Here is a 22,936-nt window from a genome sequence, read left to right as displayed (position 1 = left end):
AACACCCCAAATACTTTCAGATGTGAAAGGCAGTATAACAAAGTATTAAGTCACACTTTTTAAGAAATGCAATTTTGGTTTTGGTTAAGTTAATGCATTTTGGTTAAGTTAATGCAAGCGAATTACATTTTTCTTTTCTTTATGTCTTAAAATATATGCTGATATGTATAGGTGGATTTTATTGCATCTAATTCCTATTAATAAATTAAATTTTGTAATTTTGAATTTCAGAATGTTTAAAAAAGCTGAAGAAAATCTTAGCAGGGCATGGTTCTTAAGATTTAAAAAATATACAAAAAAAAAAAAAAATAAATAAATGAAAGACTGGCATAGGAATGGTCCTAAAACCAGTCCACACTGTAAATATATATATACATATATATATATATGTATATATATATATATGTATATATATATATATATATATATATATATATATATATATATGTTCATGCTTAAAATAAATCTCTTTGCTTAAGTTTTATGTGGTCCCCCCCCTCAAAAAAAAATAGTTTCTGCTTTTAGTTTTGTTCTAACTAGTGAAACTATGTTGTTTGCTCATGAGATTAGGCATGACTGAATTAATTGTAATGAAATGTGTCCAATTAGAACATTTAGTATCATATTAGACTTAGATGATATTTGATTGATATAAATCTTCAAATAATTTGTATCTTGAGACATTAGGATTGAATGCTGAGGAGAATACCAAAGAGCCATAAACATAAAAAGAGGATTTTTAAACATGTGATGCATTCACACACAGAGGAAGTCTCTGCACAGAGCATTATTTAAAGACGCAAAGCAAGAGCCAGACAGCGATGGAAAACCCATATTCAATGTTTGTAATCATAACAATATTTTTTCCTCTTCAAAAGATCCTTAGAATATAACCTCAAGTTATGAAGTAGCACTACACCTTTCAGTTTCAGTATATATAATTTTCGGACAGAATTTTTAGTAATAAACCCAACCTATAGGGACAGACGTAACTACAGTAATTGTTCTAATATTTCCTTTACACCATTATCTAGCAAAAACAGTGAACCTGGATGCTCTTGATCCATCATGCTGTCTGGCTGCTATACCTTTTCTGAATCAGACAAAATAAAGTGCTTCCTCAGTTTCTGAAATGAATAACAACCGACTGTTTTGTTTTATTGTTGTCTTTTGGTTTTCCTTTCTAGGGTTATTTTCAAATGACACATACAAAAATGTGTATGAAGAACAGTCCTTTATTATGAAAACTCCAAAATAAACGAGTTTTCCTGCAGGAAAGATTAGAATCTATGTAACCCTCCAACAAAAAAAATGAATTAAGTTCATTTTAATTAGTACAGTATCTGATAAGGGCTGTTACATCGGATGGAAGGCTTTGTCTTGGTTATTATTTGTACTACTGTATGAGGGATGTATTTTCTGAAAGTGTAAGCAACCACAGGGCAGTGTGTGTGCAGTGTTCTGACAGAGCTTACAGCGGGAATTAAGAACAGTGCATGCCCTTTATTTGACAATTTGCTTTCTTTTTTTTTTATTAGTATTTTTTGTTGGGGGTAGAATTTGTCTCCTACATGGGAGCATCGGTTTTGACATGTCGAAAAACAGACTGTTGCAGTATCCATCTGAATCCTGTCTTGTCCTAAATCATTTTATCTGGGATATACCTTAATGCTATCCATTTACTTTCTGCTGCAGTCATTGTTAGTTTGCCATCATATTCTCACCCATTTAAGTATTGTGACATAACTTTACTGTATAGCTAAAAAAAAATTAAATTTTTACCAATATGTGAAAAAGTAATTCACATAATCATTCATTCTATATTCTAAGCAATTATTGGATTGGTAACATTGATTTTTACCATCATACATGTCAATATTATGATCCCCATCGATATAGGAGTCATTATTATAAAAATGTTGTTATGGGTATCATTAGCTTGTTCATTTGCACAACCTATCAGTAATAGCAGCAAATGTGGTTTTTTAATCTTAATAAAAATGTGGCATTTTAATCTTAATAGTGAATAGAAAAACATTTACTTAAAAAAAATAGCAGTGGAAATATCTTACCTGAAATTTCACTCCTATATATCAGGGACCCTGTTATCCCCAGTTCAAGAGTTTACAGTAGTGATTTCCTTATCTTAAAACAATATTCTATATTGGTCCAATATCAGCCAAAAATGGATATATCAGAATATATCAGCCTGCATCTAAAATCTCCAGTATCAGTAAGCAAACAGAAACCCAGAGTTTATTAATGAATGGGTCAGCTGTTCCCATTGCTGCAGTATTGTTGTTGACAATATTCTTTGAGTAAAATCACTAGATCAAACCCTTTTATCATCCCTTTATCTTGGTTTGAGGAATTGCTGTCGAATCAATGAGTCAATGGAGTCAGCTGGTTTTACTTAGATAGAAAACTTTGAACCCACCTGACCTGATGATCTAGTTTAAATGTCATTGTGAAATGCCTATAGTTTAAATTTGCTGTTAATTGGAGCTATATACATAAATTGAATTGAACTGAATCCCAGTTAAAAAGTATGCATAAATTGTGCTGATATCATATCAGGTCAATATTGGTATCCGTCAATAGTTAAAGCTTCAATATCATTATCATATCAGAAAGGAAAAAGTTGTATCAAGATCCCACTAGTTTAGAGAGAGACACCAATTGAGCCCCTTCTCACCCTAGTACCGTTTGTTCATTTGTTCTGCAGTGCAATAATGCAAGTCTACTTAAGCTGTGCATTATAGTTCCTGTAGATATCTCCCGAGTTATAATTGCGATTTATCTCCCCCATTAAAGGATTAATAATCCTTATAGCATTGTTAAACAACAACAGAGTATCTTCAGTCAGAGGCTTATCCAGATCTGGTGCAAGACAGACAGCTACAGAAGATCATTCCTGCCTACAGCTATCAACACATAGAACGCATTTACTTTCCCTTTGGGATTATTAAAGCATTTTTGAATTAAATTGAAGTGAATTACTAGAATAATACAAGTCAAAAGTCATAGTGTGAAATTTTTGTTACACTCAGTTTTTAAGGGTAAAGCACAGTTTAAGCTGTGAAATTAAAAAGTTGTACCAAAGAAATAAAAAATTGTGTATATAGCATGATTTACTACCATATTTCACAGTGTCAGTGAAGGATGATCTTAGCAAAGTAAAAAAAAACTTTCTGCTCCTGGAAAAAAAAAAAGAATTAGCTGCTTTAACAGTTTTCTCAATTTTGCACAGTTACACACATTTTCATTTAAATGTTGTTGCTCTTGACTTTAGTGCTCCGATCACATAAATGTTCTTTCATTCTGCTACCTGTACTGGACATAAATGTGGTATTACTGGTGGTAGCTTTCTCTAAACTCTAAAATTTTTTCTTTTTAAATTGAGAATGCGTTTTTCAGCTTAAGAATTCTGAAATATTTCAGCCTATGCACTTTTTTTGGGACCTACCTTGGGTGGGAAAAAAGTTGGTTTTTCATCACTCAGATTTGCAGAAAACAGAGGTTTATAATCCTACTGGAACTATTCTTTAGTTATTACAAGAAATAATGTTTGTCCTTCCTGATCTCAACTCATGCTAGAATTACTTTAACACATAAGAACAAGGTCGAGACTATTTTCCTCCAGCCCTGCCAATCATGACTTTCCCTGCTTAAACCAAACTAGTTATCAGTCCATTCTATTGCTTGAGACCAAATCAGTCATCGTTTTAGCTTATGTTATAAATACTTTATGCGAAATTCAGCCCTGCTGTTCCTGTCCATTCATCAGGCATGAGAATATCCAGATCACATTGCTGATTAATTAGCATAAGAATTGTGCTGTTTATAGCAGGAACAACAGGCCTTTCCCCACTTATTAAAACTATTTTTTCCTCACTTTTGCTCTTTGAAAGACGAACAGTGTTCTTTATGTCTGATTTGACAAAGAAGCTACCCATTTCCACATATTACGCTGCTTGAATCTTTCGAAAACAAAATTAGATTTAAATAATGACTGAGAAGCATTTGTGATTATATAAACTTTTAAGACACTATTAAGTTGTGTGTTCCTCTTTTCATGAAATTCATTGTTGTGTGTTATTCTGTTTATACTTATCAACACAATGTTCAGTAGTGTACAACTTCATTCCCCTTCTATCTTTGCAAATATAGCTGGTCTCACTTCCTGCCAGCAGGATACTAAGGCTACTGAATCGGTATGATAAAAGTAAAATAAAATGCAGAAGGGACCTATTTGTTTTAGTAAGTTAAGAGATGATTAACCTAAGAGACTTCTAAGTTGAGCCTTATTAAAACCAGAAGTTTCCTTCATTTTTTAAAAACATTTTTAGAACATTTTTAAACCATTTATTTATTATTTTGAGCATTTGTTTGTGAATTCATACCAGTATTAAAGATTTGTCTCCAACATGGCAGAGTACATCTTTTGTGCACTAGAGTTTACTTTAACAACGCTTAGAAAAGCTGTGCTCAGTTCAAGTTTATCTTGTAAAAAACTGCACCACGTGTTAACATTCTGCAAAAAGCTATTTTCGATGAAAATAAGTTAATACACACGGTTGATGTCATGCACGCGCTGCTTTGTTTTAAAAAATATAAATATAAAATATAACCATCGATGTCTGGAGGACAGTGATTCGCCTACATGTTATGAATGCTGGCGTACCATAAAGAACAAATTATGAACGGTTTAGTTTGTGCCTTCAGCTCGTTTGCCCAGAGGAAGACAGTACTTGGATATAACCTAACGGAATATCTTCAGAACAGCTCCAAATGACGCAAAACTCATAAGGGTGAGTAGAACATGATGTAATATCTTAAAATAAAGGGCCCAATGTAAAAAAAAAACGGTGTTCCTCTTTGACCTAACAGTCATGTTTTTGGACTGTGGGAGGAAGCCCGGGTACATGGAGAGAACCAAAGCATGCACTGGGAGAACATGCAAACTCCATGCAAAAAGACCCGGGGCCAGGAATCGAACCCACCTTCTTGCTGCAAGGCAGCAGTGCTACCCAGGTCTCCACTGAGCCCATCTCAGAACTAAAAATTTCTTATTTGTCGTGTTACCTAAATGTTTCCACAGCTTACATTTCAATATGCTGGTGAATGCTCTAGAGGGGACCAAAACACCTTACATGTTTCAGACAGGCCAACGATTCGCTCTAATGACCCTCTTTCAGAGACACAGACAGGTAATGGCTGTTACAGGCTAAAAAAGAACTCTATCGACCCCAACTCCAAAGGGGTGGATCCGCTCGTCCAGTTCAGTTTCCATGTTTTCTAAGCCAAAACAAAGGGCTTTTGGTCCACTCTATAAAGCCTCAAACTCAACACTACTTCTAACACTTTGAATTGAAAAAGCTTCCTGGATGGGAAGCCAAACATCTTCAAACTGGGAAACAAAGTCCGGTGGATTGTTTTTTTTTTTAACTTTGTTTGGAATTACATTTCAATGTATGATTCACTGTAAGAGACCATGTATGAAAGAGTAATGATTAAAATCAATGTCAACATTGCAGGTGTTGGTCAACAACTCTGCATCAATACAAATTCCGGTTCAATGATGTAACTTTGAGTAAAATCACAAAATATGTAAGTTCTACTTAAAAAAAAAGAAGTGGAAGAGTAGAGTAGAGATCCTCAGGATGTCCTTTAAAGTGGTTGCAAAGGAAAATACCACAAAAACAAGACTTTTACCAGTAAGTGAGGCATTTTAATGTGATGCTCTTTATTAACTTGATCCAGGATGGTGTGTCAAAGTGCGTAATGGCCTTATTTCTAAGAATGATTCAAATAAAAGGGAAACTTAGAGAGGCTTTCTCTGCCTTACCCTAATGAAAGAGAAAAGCTGAACATTGATCACATTAGATTTAGCAATTTTCTTAATGTAGACACAAACAGCTTGCCTCGTAATCTTCAGCACTTATTTAGCTAAGTGGGCTCCCTCATATATGCAGATGATACTATTTGAAAACAAACTAGAATAAGCCGTCTATTTTGCCTTAAGATTAATCAAACATGCTAAAGATTCCTCTAGCATGTCTTTACAAAGACTGGATATTAGTGAATAAAAAATATTTATAGCAATAAAGCATTTTGCCATGATTTTAGAAGTGTTTTTAAGACATATTGTGTCCTGCAGGTGCCCCAAGACGAGTGGAGTGGATACCCAGATGACAAAGACGAGGAGATTCCATGTCGCCGTATGCGGAGCAGTAGCTATGTCAAAGCTATGGGTGAGCTGGAGGATGAAAGTGGAGACTCCGACACGAGTCCTAAGACTTCTCCACAGGCGGCCATTCGTCCTGATGCTCTTGTCCTTAAATCAGCCATGCAGAGACCGCATTTAGACTCCCAAAGGTAGGGCTGCCCTTCAAGCAGTTCCTCCAAATTTGCCAGAGCTTTACTGAATTTTTAGTTTTAAGGACTTTTTTAAAGGTTTTTGAGACTGAACTTTTGCTTTATATGAAAAAATAAGCTGACAGAGACACAAATGTGTTGTTATTGTTAAACATTACACTCAATTACTTGATTATTCATTACTTGAATATATCCATCACAGCTCTTATCTGACGTAATATGAAGGGATAAAACCCATTTGCTGAGATAGTGTAATCTAGATTAACTTCAACTATGCCCAGAAAAATCTTAAAGTTGTCTAATCAAGGTTTAGAGGATTTGATTGTTTTACATGATAAATACGTTTCTTGACGTAATTTGGGAAGTAGGATACATTTGTACATTTGTAGGATACAAGGTTTTAAATTATAGTATATTTAGTATAGGAAATCTGAGAAGTGAGCACTAGCTTCAACAGTCATAAAACCTTTAGAAACACATTTCACTGGAGTTAATGGGATGGGGTGTTTTTAGGATTTTTTCTACCACCTTTACACATCCAGAAACATAAATATTAGTTGAACCTTCTCTGGAAAACACCTGACATAGTGTTATAGAATGTTCCCCATATATGTAGCCTTTGTTGTAACCCTCCATTATTTCAATCAAAAATGGTGGTGCATATTGTTTGTTTTGGCGTTAAGAAATCCACAAAAACTGACCTTTAAAATATCTTTTCTCACACGGATATAAACAAAACTGTACTTTGAAACCCCTAAATGTTATCTAATGTAGGCATAGCAAAAACCTTTGTCTGTGCTTTAGAGAGTGGAGTCACTGAACTATACAACAGAGGGAAGAGGAGATGGTTGACACAGACAGAGAAATAGACCTAATGAGGCAACAGATACTTCCTCCCAATAGCTGTACGACTTTATAACCATCTCTGTTCCCAACAACCTCAATAAATTGTAACATTCAGGCTGATTTTGCAGTGTCTACCTCAGTCAGTTAAATAACATGCTGCTGCCATTTTGCACATCTCTGATGTTGCTGCTGTTTTTCAAATATCCATTTCTGTAAAAATGTCCATAGCTGTATGTTAGTTATTTATTATCCAGGTGCATAGTTTTATATTGTTAAAACCCCTTTACAGTACATTTCATTTGTTTATTTTTAACTCTTTACTATTATGTTATTCGTATGCACTTATCCATGGTCCACATTTGTGTGACCAATTTCCCCATTGTGGGACAATAAAGGTATTTTCTGTTTCATTCTATTCTATTCTCTTCTATTCTAACTCCAATCAGCCAATACACAGCATAAAAAAACAGTACCCCATCAAATCTGTTTTACAAAACAGTTTTGTAGAACTTCCCCAAATTCATAACATGTGAGGTAATAATCTTTTTATCTGGAATTATTGTATTATTTAGGGTCTGAGACTTGTATTCCATGTAAAAGGGAAACACACTGAATTTACTTAGGTTTGGAAGCTTTAAGTTTAGCCTCCAAGAGCTTGTAAGGTTTCAACCTTACAGGAAATAGTCCCTCCTGCAATTCCAGTGTAGGCTTCCTAATCAGACTCCTTTTAATGCGGAGAAGCAATGGTTATGAGCCTTTCATTTATTCAGGTTTTTTGGAGAAGATCCAACTAAATGAGCAGTTTTTAAATGACATCAAATTACCAAAACAGCATCAAATAGAAATATTAAGTATTTGATCTCCTAAATTTCAGACCTTTATTCTTTAAAGCACAGATACATATGTTACCTTTTTTCTAACTTTATTATAACTGTTATTAAAGATATATTTTTAATTGGGTTTTTGGAAACATTGTCAGTCATCTTACTTGCAGGGGATATTTGTAAAAAATTTTCAGATTAGGCAAACTTCTTCTTAGTGGATTTATATATATAGTTAGATATTAACCGATAACTTTTTAAAGGCAGATGCCTATACTGATTATTTTGACACAAATCTAATGAATCCCAGATTTCCTGGGACCTTTTTTTTTCAGGCAGATATCGCTTTCTTTTCTCAATTTACATGAAAAAAACGACACAATGAAAACAAATGTTATGTAAACAAAAGTAAACATTTTTTAACAAATAAAACAAAATATTAACAATGAATAGTCAACACAGGGAGCAGCATTACATGCTCTTTAATGTGTGTAATTTCCAGCAATGGCTGGTGAATGTACTGCTCAGCTACTATATCAGCCAAAACTATTTGCTGTCTAATGTGTTGGTCTAACTCATATTTTGATGCTTTAATTTAAACAAAGTTTTACTTTCTAATTGAAATCAATGTTGTCTCCTACATTTAGAAGTAATAAAGCAGTTTTAAATTTTTAAAGTACATATTTTTATATCCTTTAATTAGTTACAGTAATAGTTTTTCCTGCCATTGTATTCTTTCTGGCGTCTTCTTGGCTTTTAAGTTTAAGCATTCACTTACCCCATTTGCACTCATATTGTTTTCATAATGTTAACAGTCTCTTTGAATATTTGTTTAAAGCCACTGTGGCTTTTAGATCGACAAATTCTGTAAACCTAGTGAGGCATCATGCACTACTCAGCTCTCTCTGCCTCTAAGTGCTCAGTGCCCTTTTATTCATCACCATCACTGGGGTTTTTATCGCTTCTGCATTTATATGCAAACAAAAAAAAGACCTTGTGATTTTTCTGCACGAAAATAAAACAACACGTCATTGTTGTAAATCTACACTCATTTGGTTGTAACTATCGTCTAATTGGACACTTACAGCTGAAACTGATTTTGTTAAAAATAGTTCATGTTTTATAGTGTATTCTTAATCTCATTGTTTTATAGTCAGGCCCTCTGTCCAGACATGCCTAACCCATGTATGCTCCCCAGCTGATCCAAAAGTTATAATTCTAATGTTTATTTTGTATTTTTTAAACTGAGAAACGTTTTGTCTCCCCTCTACAACTTGCTCCTGTCCTTGTTCAGCCAGGGTTACCACTTGCAAACCAGAGATTTGCGACCCCACCCAAGTGTCACGCTGGATCCTGCCACCTCATTCCATCCTCCTCCTTTTCGCTCTCGCAACCAGAGCTACATGCGTGCCGTCAGCACCCTCAGTCAAGCTAGCTGCGTCAGCCAGGTGAGTTTCAAAAGTCTTCCCCAAGGATCCATCACTCTGAATAAAAAACTGAGGTTATCTTTTGTTGAAAATATACAGTAGCAGCCATTCAAAATGGCCCCTCCCAGTCAAACTCCAGCCAAATGGCAGCCACTGGAGTGACCCCCTCCTTCTCCTGGGCAAGCATATTTTTAAATCTGGCTCCAACCTTTCACTGAATTACAGGGTCTGACCAGGAGGTGACGCTTCTCTTTAGATCTTAATGTCCACAAATCATGACAGAAAGGATATTTTAATACAAAAATTGATGGTTAAAAAGGGAATCTTAGGGGACCAGCCAAGGGGAAATCGAGGAAAGTGTGGAGATTTTGAACGGCTACTACTATAGAAAGTATTGCACAAATGTAAAAATGTATCATATTTATAGCTCATTTTTTGTTACTAATCAATTTTATACTATAGATATACTTCTCTTCCCATTGCTCATATTCATAAATTAAGTTTGCTCCTCACTTTCTCTCCTTTCGCCTGCAATACAACCACACAGCACTCAAGCTAAGCAGACAGATAATAGGGCTAAATGACATGACATAATGAAAGAGTGATGTTAGGTATCCAAGCATGTAACACCATGTGGGATCCTATCTTGACAACCATTGTTTTAAACCCCACTGCTATTGACACATAATGTGTAACTTGGCTGTCTCATTTTTCAACAGTTTTAAACTCAAAATAACAAGGAGCATTCAATAATTATAGCAACTTATACACATCTTTTGTTATTTGAGTCAGAAATGCAATATTGTAAAACTTCTTTTAAAACTCTAACTTATTGGCACCCTGGTGAAGGGCGGTTACAGAGGGAATCAAATACTTTTATTCACCCTTTGATCCAAGGGTCATAAGACTTAAGTGGTGGCCATTTAGACATTTAGGGATGTTTAGCTCTATCAGCAATATACTGTGAGCAGCAGGGTTTGAAAACCCCGAGTAGTCAACTCCCTGTTATCCATTCAGTCTGCCATATTTCACCCATATGCTCTGGCTATGTTGAGTTCCTGCAGGTTTATTCATTCAATTTCCTATTAGATAGACTTCATCAATTAAATCGAGGTGTGGAAATGTTTTTTTCCTAATGGTTCTGGAAATGTGTGATCCTCAAACACTTCTTATGTTTTCCATAAAGAGGTTAGATATACAGTATGACAGAAGATATGCGTGTTTTAAGAGTTTGCAAATGCTTGTTTATTACAGCTCCACAGGTTGAGTTTAGTGCTTGGATGACCTGTTTGAGGCTATCGTTAAGAGTTTTTGTTTCATAAATTCTGGTATAATCCTAAAGGAGGAATTATGGAGTTTTCTATTGAAACTGCCACCTCTGGCCAAAACATAGAACTGCAGCACTGCTCTGCTCGTTCTCGTAGCTTGCACACGTACCTGACAAGGAGTTTTACCTGACATGTGCCGGTTAAGGAGTTTTTTCACCTTACCTGGAGTTGCAATTGATTTCTGAGTTGAGCTGGATGTTAGTTTCTTCTAACCTTGTGCTGCAACCTGGAATGTCTCCAGATCTGAGTTTTCAGTCACACAACAAATCCATCTTGAAAGACTCCCACTAATACGTCTCGAAACAACCAGCGAGTGTGACCATTGAGTTCCAGCAGTGTTTTTTTGAGGGCGGGACATGTAAGAATGACAACAGTCAGAAGACCTTGCCGGGGCATAACAAACATGGCTACGCTGGAGGACTCACCTGTCGATACTGCATTTGACTCGGTTTTAGCTAGAATAGCGACAATTTCTGGTTTAATAAGGATCAAAAAGAAACGCTTTGTGCATTTGTAGATGGGAAAGATGTATGTGCTTTTGTTCCAAGAGGATTTGGAGAAAATTTGATTCATTAGCTTACGAAACGTCACGATTCGCTGCTACGATTGTCTGTAAGCCTATTATGGAAGGCGGGTGCTAGCCGGCATGTCACCCAATCAGCTCGAAGTATTGTACTAAATGTTCCTCCTTTTCATGGACAGACTGAACAACAACCATTCAAGCTTGATAACGTAGAACTCGACTCAGTTCTACACATATACACTATATTGCCAAAAGTATTTGCTCACCTGCCTTGACTCACATATGAGCTTAAGTGACATCCCGTTCCTAATCCATAGGGTTCAATATGACGTCGGTCCACCCTTTGCAGCTAGAACAGCTTCAACTCTTCTGGGAAGGCTGTCCACAAGGTTTAGGAGTGTGTTTATGGGAATTTTTGACCATTCTTCCAGAAGCGCATTTGTGAGGTCGCACACTGATGTTGGACGAGAAGGCCTGGCTCTCAGTCTCCGCTCTAATTCATCCCAAAGGTGTTCTATCGGGTTGAGGTCAGGACTCTGTGCAGGCCAGTCAAGTTCATCCACACCAGACTCTGTCATCCATGTCTTTATGGACCTTGCTTTGTGCACTGGTGCACAGTCATGTTGGAAGAGGAAGGGGCCAGCTCCAAACTGTTCCCACAAAGTTGGGAGCATGGAATTGTCCAAAATGTCTTGGTATGCTGAAGCATTCAGAGTTCCTTTCACTGGAACTAAGGGGCCAAGCCCAGCTCCTGAAAAACAACCCCACACCATAATCCCCCCTCCACCAAACTTTACACTTGGCACAATGCAGTCAGACAAGTACCGTTCTCCTGGCAACCGCCAAACCCAGACCCGTCCATCAGATTGCCAGATGGAGAAGCGCGATTCGTCACTCCAGAGAACGCGTCTCCACTGCTCTAGAGTCCAGTGGCGGCGTGCTTTACACCACCGCATCCGACGCTTTGCATTGCACTTGGTGATGTATGGCTTGGATGCAGCTGCTCGACCATGGAAACCCATTCCATGAAGCTCTCTGCGCACTGTTCTTGAGCTAATCTGAAGGCCACATGAAGTTTGGAGGTCTGTAGTGATTGACTCTGCAGAAAGTTGGCGACCTCTTCGCACTATGCGCGTCAGCATCCGCTGACCCCGCTCCGTCAGTTTACGTGGCCTACCACTTCGTGGCTGAGTTGCTGTCGTTCCCAAACACTTCCATTTTCTTATAATACAGCTGACAGTTGACTGTGGAATATTTAGGAGCGAGGAAATTTCACGACTGGATTTGTTGCACAGGTGGCATCCTATCACAGTTCCACGCTGGAATTCACTGAGCTCCTGAGAGCGACCCATTCTTTCACAAATGTTTGTAAAAACAGTCTGCATGCCTAGGTGCTTGAATTTATACACCTGTGGCCATGGAAGTGATTGGAACACCTGATTCCAATAATTTGGATGGGTGAGCAAATACTTTTGGCAATATAGTGTATATCTGGCTACTGCCAGGTTAAGTCGCATCTTATAATCCACAAAATCCATCTCAAATATAAAGCTTCGACTGTCTTCTAGATCGGACCATTCAATATGGACGCTCTTAACGTTACATCCCCCTAACAGCGTAGAAACTTCCAACCTGAAGTATGTTCAGGAAAATAAGCTACAGGCTCATAGATGCAGACGTTGAACTACTGAAGTGTCAAATGATATTTTAGTTGAAAAGGGTCAAATAAAAAAGCTATTTTAAAGATATTATTCAGTTTAAACTTACAGAACTTCTCCTAAAAATACACTTATGTTTTTGTAAAGTCAGTGAATTTATGGTTAAACTGGTTAAACAGGTCTGTCTCAGTCAGTAGTTTATCTAAGGTTAAAAATCTGTTCAGTGTATTTGCTGTTTGTTCCCTTTGATTAGAAAACTAATTAAGACCAAAATTATTCCAACCAGTGAAATATAGCAAGAAGGAAAATTTCATTCAACCGAGAAGTTTGTTTCTGATAGTAAATGGAAGAGGCAATACCTAAGAAGAGGTCCCTCCACTCCCAGTTAAGGAAATATGTTGGTCAAATGTTAGGAATAAAATAATTAGTCTACATATATAAATATAAAAAATTAATCTCTTTAAAGGTGTGGGTGCCAATAAGTGTGGAGTGCTGTATATTTTTTGGCCTTGGCTTCAAACATCTGTATTTCAAGTAGACCTTAAGGCTCCTTCAATGTATAGAAATATCATTGGAACTGTTTTTGCTGTCTCATTTCAGTATACACTATAGCATTCTGTGCAGTAAAGAGGTAAAATTAACGTGAAGAGATTATCTGTCATGTTTAATTCATACCTGCTCTCTTATAGTCAATCAGCAAACTGCTTGGAGTTTGCATTGCTTGTCTTTCATCTAAGAAAAATAGTCAGTCTTACATTGAGTTTTGATATCTAACCAATCATTACACGCCAACCTTTCCAGGTATGTCGCTCTTTAATACTGTGTGTGAATTCACACAGCTGGATCATCTGAGGAAGTTAATTCGGACCTCCACTGTGAGATGCGCGTGATGGGGTTGCTGCAGTAAGAAGACACATGACCGAGCCATCTCCAAAGCTTCCATATGGAAAAGGAGATACAGCAGGAGAGATTTTTGGTCAAAAGATAGGGGCTTACATTCAGGCAGCTGTTTCCCTATGGGTGTAAATTAGCTGTTTTTGAAGGATAAAACAGAATAGACAGAAAGATTGAGTTCATGTAAAATGATTCCAGTACACAGATTACATTTTTAGGGGATACTTCTGATTTTAACACCGATGTATTTCAGGCTTGGTACATCAAATTATATTTTATGAGTGATAAAATAATTTAATTATGTACTCATCAGATTTTTATGGCCTATTAATGCCAATTTGTTTGTCTTTTAAATTTTCAATATAGAAATATTATAATGTAACAAAGAACATTCAGCATATTTTCAAGGCTCTCCACCATAAGACGTCATTATTGACTAACATGAGAAGCAAGGACTTCACAATGTTTTTTCAGAGTGTATTTCCCATCAAATAAAGGCACACTGATTACAGAGCAAGGTTGTAATGATTAAGACAATAATTAATCGATTATTAAACTAATTCAAAAATAGATTAAATCTAGTATAGAGACTATACAACATGCCTTTAGCTGACAGAGAAACCCACTTAGAGCAGCAGTTATACCAAAATTGTAAATAGATATGTAAATATTTTACATTTAAGTTAAAAAACAAAACTTTTCTTCTGTCAATATGCTCTATCCAGAAATCCTCAAGTGGAAACATTTAGTTTCAGCTGCTTTAATTTTGTAAAAAAATCTTCTTTAAAGAAGCTTTGGTTATCCAATTATTAATCGAAAAAATAATCGACAGATTCATCTAATTGCAAAATAATTATTAGTTGCAGCCTCAGTCACGATACTACAGTTTCTAACTTAATATCAATAAACAGGAAAATATTTGATAACTGATACCATTTTAAATACTATAGTTATAAGGCATGAAAGATAATCAAAGGCTTGAATATATTATTTACATGAAAAACTACCCTTTTTCGTGCTCGACATAGAGCATGTATTTTCAATAGAATCACATAAGCTAGTTAAATAAGTGTGCAAATAAAACAATGCGAAAAAAGAATTAAGATTCATAATGTTATTGTAACTAAAACAGTCAGTATTTTTCTGTGAGGATGTAAATCTTCACATTAACAGTAAATTTAAAAAAAACATTTGATAGTTCAAAATGATTCATGACAAAGGTTAAAGTAAAACAGAGCAGCTTTGCTGGCCTATAGTGGAGCCCTCCTAAAATTAATGGTTTATCTCGTTTTAAATAGCTATTTTCATCTGTGTGCCTCCTTTGACTTGATTTTGAAAAAACATACTCATAAAGAAATGGTTTTCTTCTGAAAGTGTAAGTGTCAACGTAGTTAGGGTGGATTTACTGCCTGGTCAGCTTCAGACAACTGATCACTAGTTGAGTTAATTAGGTTAGAACCAGTCAATTCAGTCACCAACTGATTTTTCAGTGCCTCCATAATCTTGATATACAGCCAAGATTATTGAGTTCGAGATAATTTAGTTTGTTTGATTTCTCTCTGTTAAGTGGGATTCATTATATTATAGTCAATCTCATGTCTTATAAAAGCTTTGTATCTTTTTCTGATTTGTCTCTTGTTGTCACCTGCAGTGTCTTCGTTTGATCTGACAGTCATTCAGTTTGAGGTTGAGTTTTTCAGTGGCCTTTCCTTTTGCTAACACTCCTTCATATTTGCTGTACAAAGGGGAAGAATCAAAGTGAGAAAGAGAAAGGAAGAGGAAAAATTAAGGACTGCTATTCCTGTTTTTGTCTCTCAGGTGAGTGAGACTGAGATCAATGGCCAGTTTGAGTCAGTTTGCGAGTCCGTTTTTAGTGAAGTAGAATCCCAGGCCATGGAGGCCTTGGACCTGCCTGGCTCGTTCCGCACTCGAAGCCACAGTTACCTCCGTGCAATTCAGGCTGGTTATTCCCAAGATGACGACTGCTTGCCTTCAATGACATCCTCCACTGTCACTTCAACTCTCAGATCCACAACAGGTAAAACAAACCCCTCTCCCCCCCAAAATGAAAGAGGGCTCAGTCTACATATCGTCATACATCGTATACATGCGCACAAACCTGACATACCTACATATGTACAGTGGGGAACCCTAAAGATCCAAAGATGTCAGGCTGATTTCCTTTCATTTTCTTTGGGTTCTGTGGTGTTTGTATGTCTGTTTTTGCCACTGCCAAATCCCAGTAGTTTAGATGATTTGATCCTCTTGTAATTTGCATGAACTGTGCATTAAGTTTCCACATACATACTTTCCAGAAGTAAAAGGTTATATTTCAGATTTATTTTATTAATGCACACAGAACCACAGTGTGCATTCATTCACAGTGCAGCACAGCTACATTACAAGGCATGCACAACAGGAGTAGCCTTTCCCTCAGCATGTTAAACTGTGTTGCTATATGTGTGGCAAAGCCTGTTAGTTTACTTAGGGAGGGGTTCAGATCTGATGTGGTGCGCAGGTAGGGGACGGGTATTACCTCCAACTGCTCCATTAGGTGCACAACTAGTAAATCAAATTTTAACTAACCACATATAAAAAAAAATAGAAACCAATTTAAGGTAAGTCAAGAAAATCTAGATATAGAAGACTTGTACCACAACATACTGGTTTTTAAAAGCAAAAGACTATTATAAAAAAAAAAATATATATATATATATACCCCATTTTTTCCCTTTTTTACAAGACTATTGTATTGTGCTGCATAAAACTGTTAACATTAATCAGTAAGAATAACTAAATGTTTTTTTTTATCTGCTTTTTGATGGAAACAGTAAAGATTTTTAACTGTTAATATCAATGGTTCATTTGTAATTCTGACTAATGTGTATAATGCAACTGCAGACCTTAACCTTTTATAACTTTAGAAGTAATTCTTAAAAATTGTATTCTCTATTGACTCTTCTATTAACTGGAATTACAATATGTTGCTTTTTTAAATACAATCTAAAATAATTTAAATGTTTTATGTAACACAATACATGGGATACAGTATAAAGGCTCACACACTTCAGAATCTATGTGGAAACAGAATCTCTGCAGTACCTCCCTGAGTAAATGTATTTCATGTTTGCCTGCGAGTGTAAAGCTATGAACCCTATTGAAATTTTTTTGTCTATATGAACTGTTTTTCAACATTACAACTTAAGCTTTTTGATCTTTTGATATGTTTTTATTTTTGGACACATTTGCACTTTTACCTCTTTAATGGTTTTGTGTAATTATTGAATCTGGAATATGATTCTTTTTTTTAAATCCTGTCATCCTTAATTGGGCTTCCATCTACAATTTCTTCGTGACTGAGCGACAGTGGATAAAGGTCTTCAATCCCACCGTCTTGTTTGCTGAACTCTATTGACTTGGCCATCAGCACCAAATCTTTTAGCTTGATATAAACAAAACAATTATTTGATGTAAGGTTGTATTTTGAAGCTTAAAATGATTTTACTCAAAGTAATATAGTTATTTGGTGATCAGATGCTTCCACTTTTTCATTGGTGTTCTCCTTTCACTGTTCTTGGAGAACAGTTTTCTTGAAATTAAATGCAATCACCAAACAAAACAATTTACAATATATTAGATCGTGGTTTCTTTTATAGTAGCATTTAGGACTAGTTTCAACCCTGAGATTAGTGGGCCCTTGAACGGGAAAAGGAATCCCATGATGCTCTATAGGGCAGACGAGCTACAAACCCCTCTCCATTTGACCATCCAGATGTTGAAGGATAACCAGGGGAAAAGAACAACTGGAGGCATCAGTGATGATTGTTTCAGGTATTTTAATGTTGACATGCATACATATCTATGTATATGTGTGTTTCTGCACTGCCTTCTCAGTAGAACTGATAGAACCATAAAGTTTAAGTTAACCTAAGTAGCAAACACAGTTCCAAACAACTCATAAAACTTCAGACATTGTGACTATATTTCTTCTTTAACACTGGTACCACTGAATATAGAATTTCAAAGTGATGAATGTGATGCTGGCTTTTGTGAGTTGTTGATCATGTCTCTATTTTAAGTGTTTTTAGACCATATTGTAAGTGTAACCACATCAGAAATGTAATTCAGAAAGAATTTCAGAATGTTTTCATGTCGCAACCATAAAATAGAAGTAAATGTCATCGCCTTGCCACTGTCTCCAATCATTTGTCAGGGTGGCATCTGCCTGCTGTACATGTGTATTTTTTTTTTCTTGCCATAAAAAATCAAAGGCCATCTGTGGCAAAGTCTAACCTTTGGAACTGAGTTTGTCAGCTGTCTTTGACTGTGGGATTGCAACCTCGTTCTGATGGGGCCTTAGAGGCAGAGGGTTTACCTCTCCTTTGCTGGGTTTTTACAACTCTGCATGGTCTTATCAGACACTTTGGACCTGATCTTTTCAATAGGGTTCATATTTGCTTCTTAACCCCGTGGGTTGTGATTCCTCCACTCCCTTTACATCTTTTCTTTTGCACAAAATGGCACACTTTTGGAGTGCTGGGTAGTATTTGGCATGCTTGAAAAAAGGGGTCCTCAAAGAAAGGATTTTTGATTTGATAACAATTGATGTATTTCACTTTTTGTTGTGGTGTGCAGTGAAAAGATGGAAAGAAGCCGTGAGATGACTGAGAAGGCAGTGTAAAAACATTGTGAAAACCTGCAGTATGTGAGTTTATAGGAAAGTAATACTTCTGTGAAGTACAGTGACAAACATATTTGTTAGCTGTTTTAGAACATATGAAATTCCCTGAAGTTTCATTTAAGGACAGTACAGAGTTTTTACAGATTTAGAATAAAAAAAAAACTGTAAAAGACTGCTTTGAATTCAACCTCAGTTAAATCAGCATGAATGTTTTACATAACTAAAGCAGCATGAGTGGGCGTTTATCATTTTAAAACTATTTAACAGGTTCATCTCTCTTTAATATCCTTTTCACTCACATACTGTATGTTTTCCATAGATATGTGACCACCCTTTATGTTTGAATACAAATTCAATCATGATCCAGTTGTTCCTTTCACCGTGAATGTCCTGATATTTGCATACTCACATTTTTCTTGCAGAGGGATATGATCTTGTGGATGCCACATCTTTGCTAAATGACGACATGATAGAGGATGATGATGGTGCTAGCTCCTCTGCCTATGCAGAGTTGGAGCGGCTAGAGAGAGAGACCGCAGCTGCTCGAAGCCAGCATAGCACTAGCTCCACTGTAACGGCCATTTCCGTCCCGCCAGCAACCCCACCTTCATATAGGGTTCCCGCTGCCTCACCCATAGCCACCACTGAGCCACCGGTTCCCCAGGCCCTCCAGGCTTTTAAGGAGTCTGCTAACATGGTTGCTGCCTTCAACTTGCAATGGAAGGATGAAATCTCTGCAATGCGCTACGAGCTGGCGGAGCTGCGTAGAGATGTCTGTGGGGAATTAAAAACTTTTAACAGCAACTTCTTCAACTTCACTCAGTGCTACAATATGTGGACTTTATGCCGAGAGCCCTGCAGCGACAGCACCACACAGACAGACGACAGAGTGTCCATAGGAATTCAAGCTGGCTCCAGCTGGTCAGTTAGACAGAATACAGAGGACAAGTCAGTGATGTGCCAACCAGAGCCTGCACCCTTCAGCATTATGGACTTTATGGACCCACCTCGAATTGAAATTATTGAAGGAACTCCTGAGAGCACACCGGAGGGGTCAGGCAGTCCGGCCAGCCCACTGCCAATAGAGGACTTCCCATGGGAGATTAACAAGAAGCAACAGGCTCATAAGCAGCCAGATACCAGTGGCCACACAGGTGGTCACCGAAGTGCCAGTCTAGAACTGTGGAGCAGAAAATACACCAGTGGGCCCATGTCATATCTGTCTATGTCATTCTAATCATCTACATTTTCTGCATACTGTAAAAGGATTGAAGAAGATCCGAGTTAAGAGCCAGATGTAATTCAAGAAAAGCTGGGCGAAACTGTTATATGTCCCTTTACTCTATGCAGACACAGGGTCTGTCATCTCTTGAATTGCGTACAATAAGTTTAAAGTACTTTTTTTAACAAGTGTCTTGCTAAGCCATGAAAAAAAGAGCGTAATTTTGTTTTACAGCAGAGTGGGGTACAATATGAATGCGATAGAGAATGTGGCTGATTTATCAGATCCTCAAGTGCCAAACAGTGCATCATTAGCTATTCTTCACTGTCCTAAATACCTTAATCACAAAGGGAGAAAATAATGTTTGTGTAATTGAAAGGTACGGAAATTTGAGGCTGAATCCCATTTTCTGATATTACCTGTTTCTTTAAAGGAATGGAAATTCATTTCCAGAACAGACATGTTCAAAACCCTCCTAATTCAGGATTTAAAAAAAGTCAAACATGGAACTTAAATTAATTTAAAATAGCAAATTTACTCAACATACTCTACCTTTTGGGCATAGAAAAGTGTTCTAAAAGCACTGCTGCATAAATGGGCACAAACTTCTTTGTTAGATTCTTTGATAAGATTGCTTAACCTGCATTGCAAAACCCCTCCAAATGTATCAGTTTTGCCTGAAGCAAGGGGCCCTGAAAATAGTGTTGGCTCTATAGTGTAATGTTTACTGCAGGTTTTTTCTGTTTTGATACACAAAGCTGGTTTTGTTTAAAAATACCTACAAACATTTTTTTTTTTACCAGAAAGTAAAAAAAAAAAAGGTTACCTCAGATATGTTTAAACATTCTCCCACAAGGATTCACAAGATTTTAACCAGACTTGTGTTTTTTCTTTGGAAGAAATTGTTGACATGTAGAATATGACCAGTGCTTGATAGAAATCATTTTAGCTCCTTTTATGTTGCAATCAGGCTCTTTTAAGCCATACTGACGAAGCCTGGCCGACCAGACTAAATTACACGGAGTGTGGCTCAACGTGTCAAATTGTTCATTATACTGTAGGATAGCATAACAACATGCTGTCGACCGCAACAGAGCAATGTTGCAATGAAAATTAAGAACGTACTTGAGAGCCCCCTTTATACGCATCTTCAGATTTTGAGGAAAAACTGCAAGAAATCATTCACTGGAAAGTTTCTTCAATGGCTTGACATGTTTCACTGACTACAAAATTTGCAAAACAGAGCGTGTTGCTTTGAGTTTTTGCATGACATCAGTAGCCATCTAATTGGTTCTAACCTGATGAAGCTGACCCTGTTTAACCGCCTTTGAAAGCCGGCTCTTCTAGCTTTTTATCAGACTGATATGCATACGTCTTTTCAGTCTGGCTGGCCGGGCTAATAATGACCAGTTTCTATGTTGTGTTTTGAGAAATCTCCAGGATTTTGAATGTCACTTTTTTCTTATATTATTGATGAACATCTTCCTTGCCATATCCGGAGACACTTTTTTACTCTATTCCTGATTGATACCTTTGTACAAGGGGATCCATTTAATATCCTCTATAAACTATGGCTTTCGATAAAAAGATAGAAATAAGCAAATTACAGAGAAATTCTACTTGGACATCTATTTCATGTGTGACTTTAAAACTAAATTAGATTTTAAAATATTGATATAAAATATTTTTCATTGCATCTTTATTTTCTTTAAATTAACCATATTTGCCTTAACAGAATTGTTTAAATAAATTATTTTGTGGCATTCCAATAAGAATGGAAAGGTTTATAATGACTTATTATGACAGATTTTTTTACATCACTAAATCTTTGATCAGGAATTAGTTGTTAAACCTATTTACTAACGCTCTAAATTCAAGAAACAATAAAAAAAACGTGCTTTAGTTTAAACAGGAAAATATAAAATTTCTACTGCATCAACATTTTTTTCAACTTGAGTTCTTAAAATTATGCATATCAGCTTATACATGCACTTAATGCTTGTTACTCTTATCATCCATCATGCAAACAAAAAAAACAAAAAACGATTGTGGTATTGATTTGACTGTGCTAAGAAAATGTTTGAGAGCAGGATTTAGAAGAAGTAAAAAGAGAAATGGGATTCATTCTAATTTAAAAATAGTTAAACAGCTAGGTGTTTTTGGACCACAGAAACCATTTTAGGATTTTATTAGCTCCTACATTTATAAAGAAAGTAAAAAGTAACATTTATGCCAGCTTTTCCTAAATCTATCAAATTTAGAAAACTATATTATTAGTGTTGACATCTAAAGTGGACAGACTGACGGATGGAAAGATGATTCAGAGTTTAATGTTCCACTTTCTGTACCCTGTTAATCCCGATCAGATTACCTGGGTTAGACTACAATCTCAGGAATGTGAGACAAACCAGAGTACTCATGCATGCGAATAACATGTAGATGCCACACAAACAGAGCCCAACCAAGATTTAAACTTGCAAACATTTTACTGATAAAAACTGACCTCCATGCAAACCAAGTTCTGATCAGTAATCCATAAAATCCTGCACAAAGTCCAAGGGGAACACAATATGTACTGAAAAAAAGATGTTGGAGAGATTTTTTCCCCCCAGGTATTTACAGAATTACAGATTTTCAATTAACCACCATTACTATCTTAAGTGTATGCTTTACAAAAATCCATTAGTGTTCAGTTTCTCAAACCATAATCAAACCCTTGACACTGGTTGGTCCAAAAGCACCTACTATACAGGAAGGCAAATATAGTGGCGTGTTTCTGCACATGAATCTGAATAGCTCATGTTCATTCCAGTTTCTCATTGTGTAGAAACATCTTAAGCACCTACATATACTGAAAAAATACTGTGAATATGTTTGTAACTTTATAAAACCTAGTTTTGTAATGAATGCATTAAATATTACTACATTATTCAAGAATATATTGATATACTATTGACATTTTAGTTACTGCAATTAAAACATTCCTTTGCCATTGCCTTCACCTCTTTGTAGCAGTCCTGGTGGAAATGGACTTTCCCTAAAAAAAATACTACATAAGTAAACAGGGAATAAAAAGAACATAGCTACAATATTTAAACTAAAAGAATTTTTAAAAAGTATGTTCTAGTTACAGGAATATTATCTGATTTGTAAACAGC

The 22,936-nt window shown here is 36.2% G+C and overlaps 1 protein-coding gene across 3 annotated transcripts in view; it reads left to right on the top strand.

Annotated features, from left to right (window-relative positions):
- Positions 1-22,936, top strand: part of LOC119771577 (disks large-associated protein 2-like) — a 156,186-nt gene that overhangs the window by 94,048 nt on the left and 39,202 nt on the right. For all 3 annotated transcript variants that reach the window (XM_038267658.1, XM_038267659.1, XM_038267660.1), the window contains 3 exons: positions 6,161-6,378; positions 9,340-9,493; positions 15,694-15,913. In XM_038267658.1, the coding sequence (XP_038123586.1) occupies positions 6,161-6,378; positions 9,340-9,493; positions 15,694-15,913 (592 nt within the window). The remainder of the gene's footprint in view (positions 1-6,160; positions 6,379-9,339; positions 9,494-15,693; positions 15,914-22,936) is intronic.

This window comes from Cyprinodon tularosa, unplaced genomic scaffold (assembly GCF_016077235.1).
Source record: "Cyprinodon tularosa strain WSP-4 unplaced genomic scaffold, ASM1607723v1 ctg68, whole genome shotgun sequence".
Taxonomy (NCBI): Eukaryota; Metazoa; Chordata; class Actinopteri; order Cyprinodontiformes; family Cyprinodontidae; genus Cyprinodon; species Cyprinodon tularosa.
This window is presented reverse-complemented; position numbering and strand designations above follow the sequence as displayed.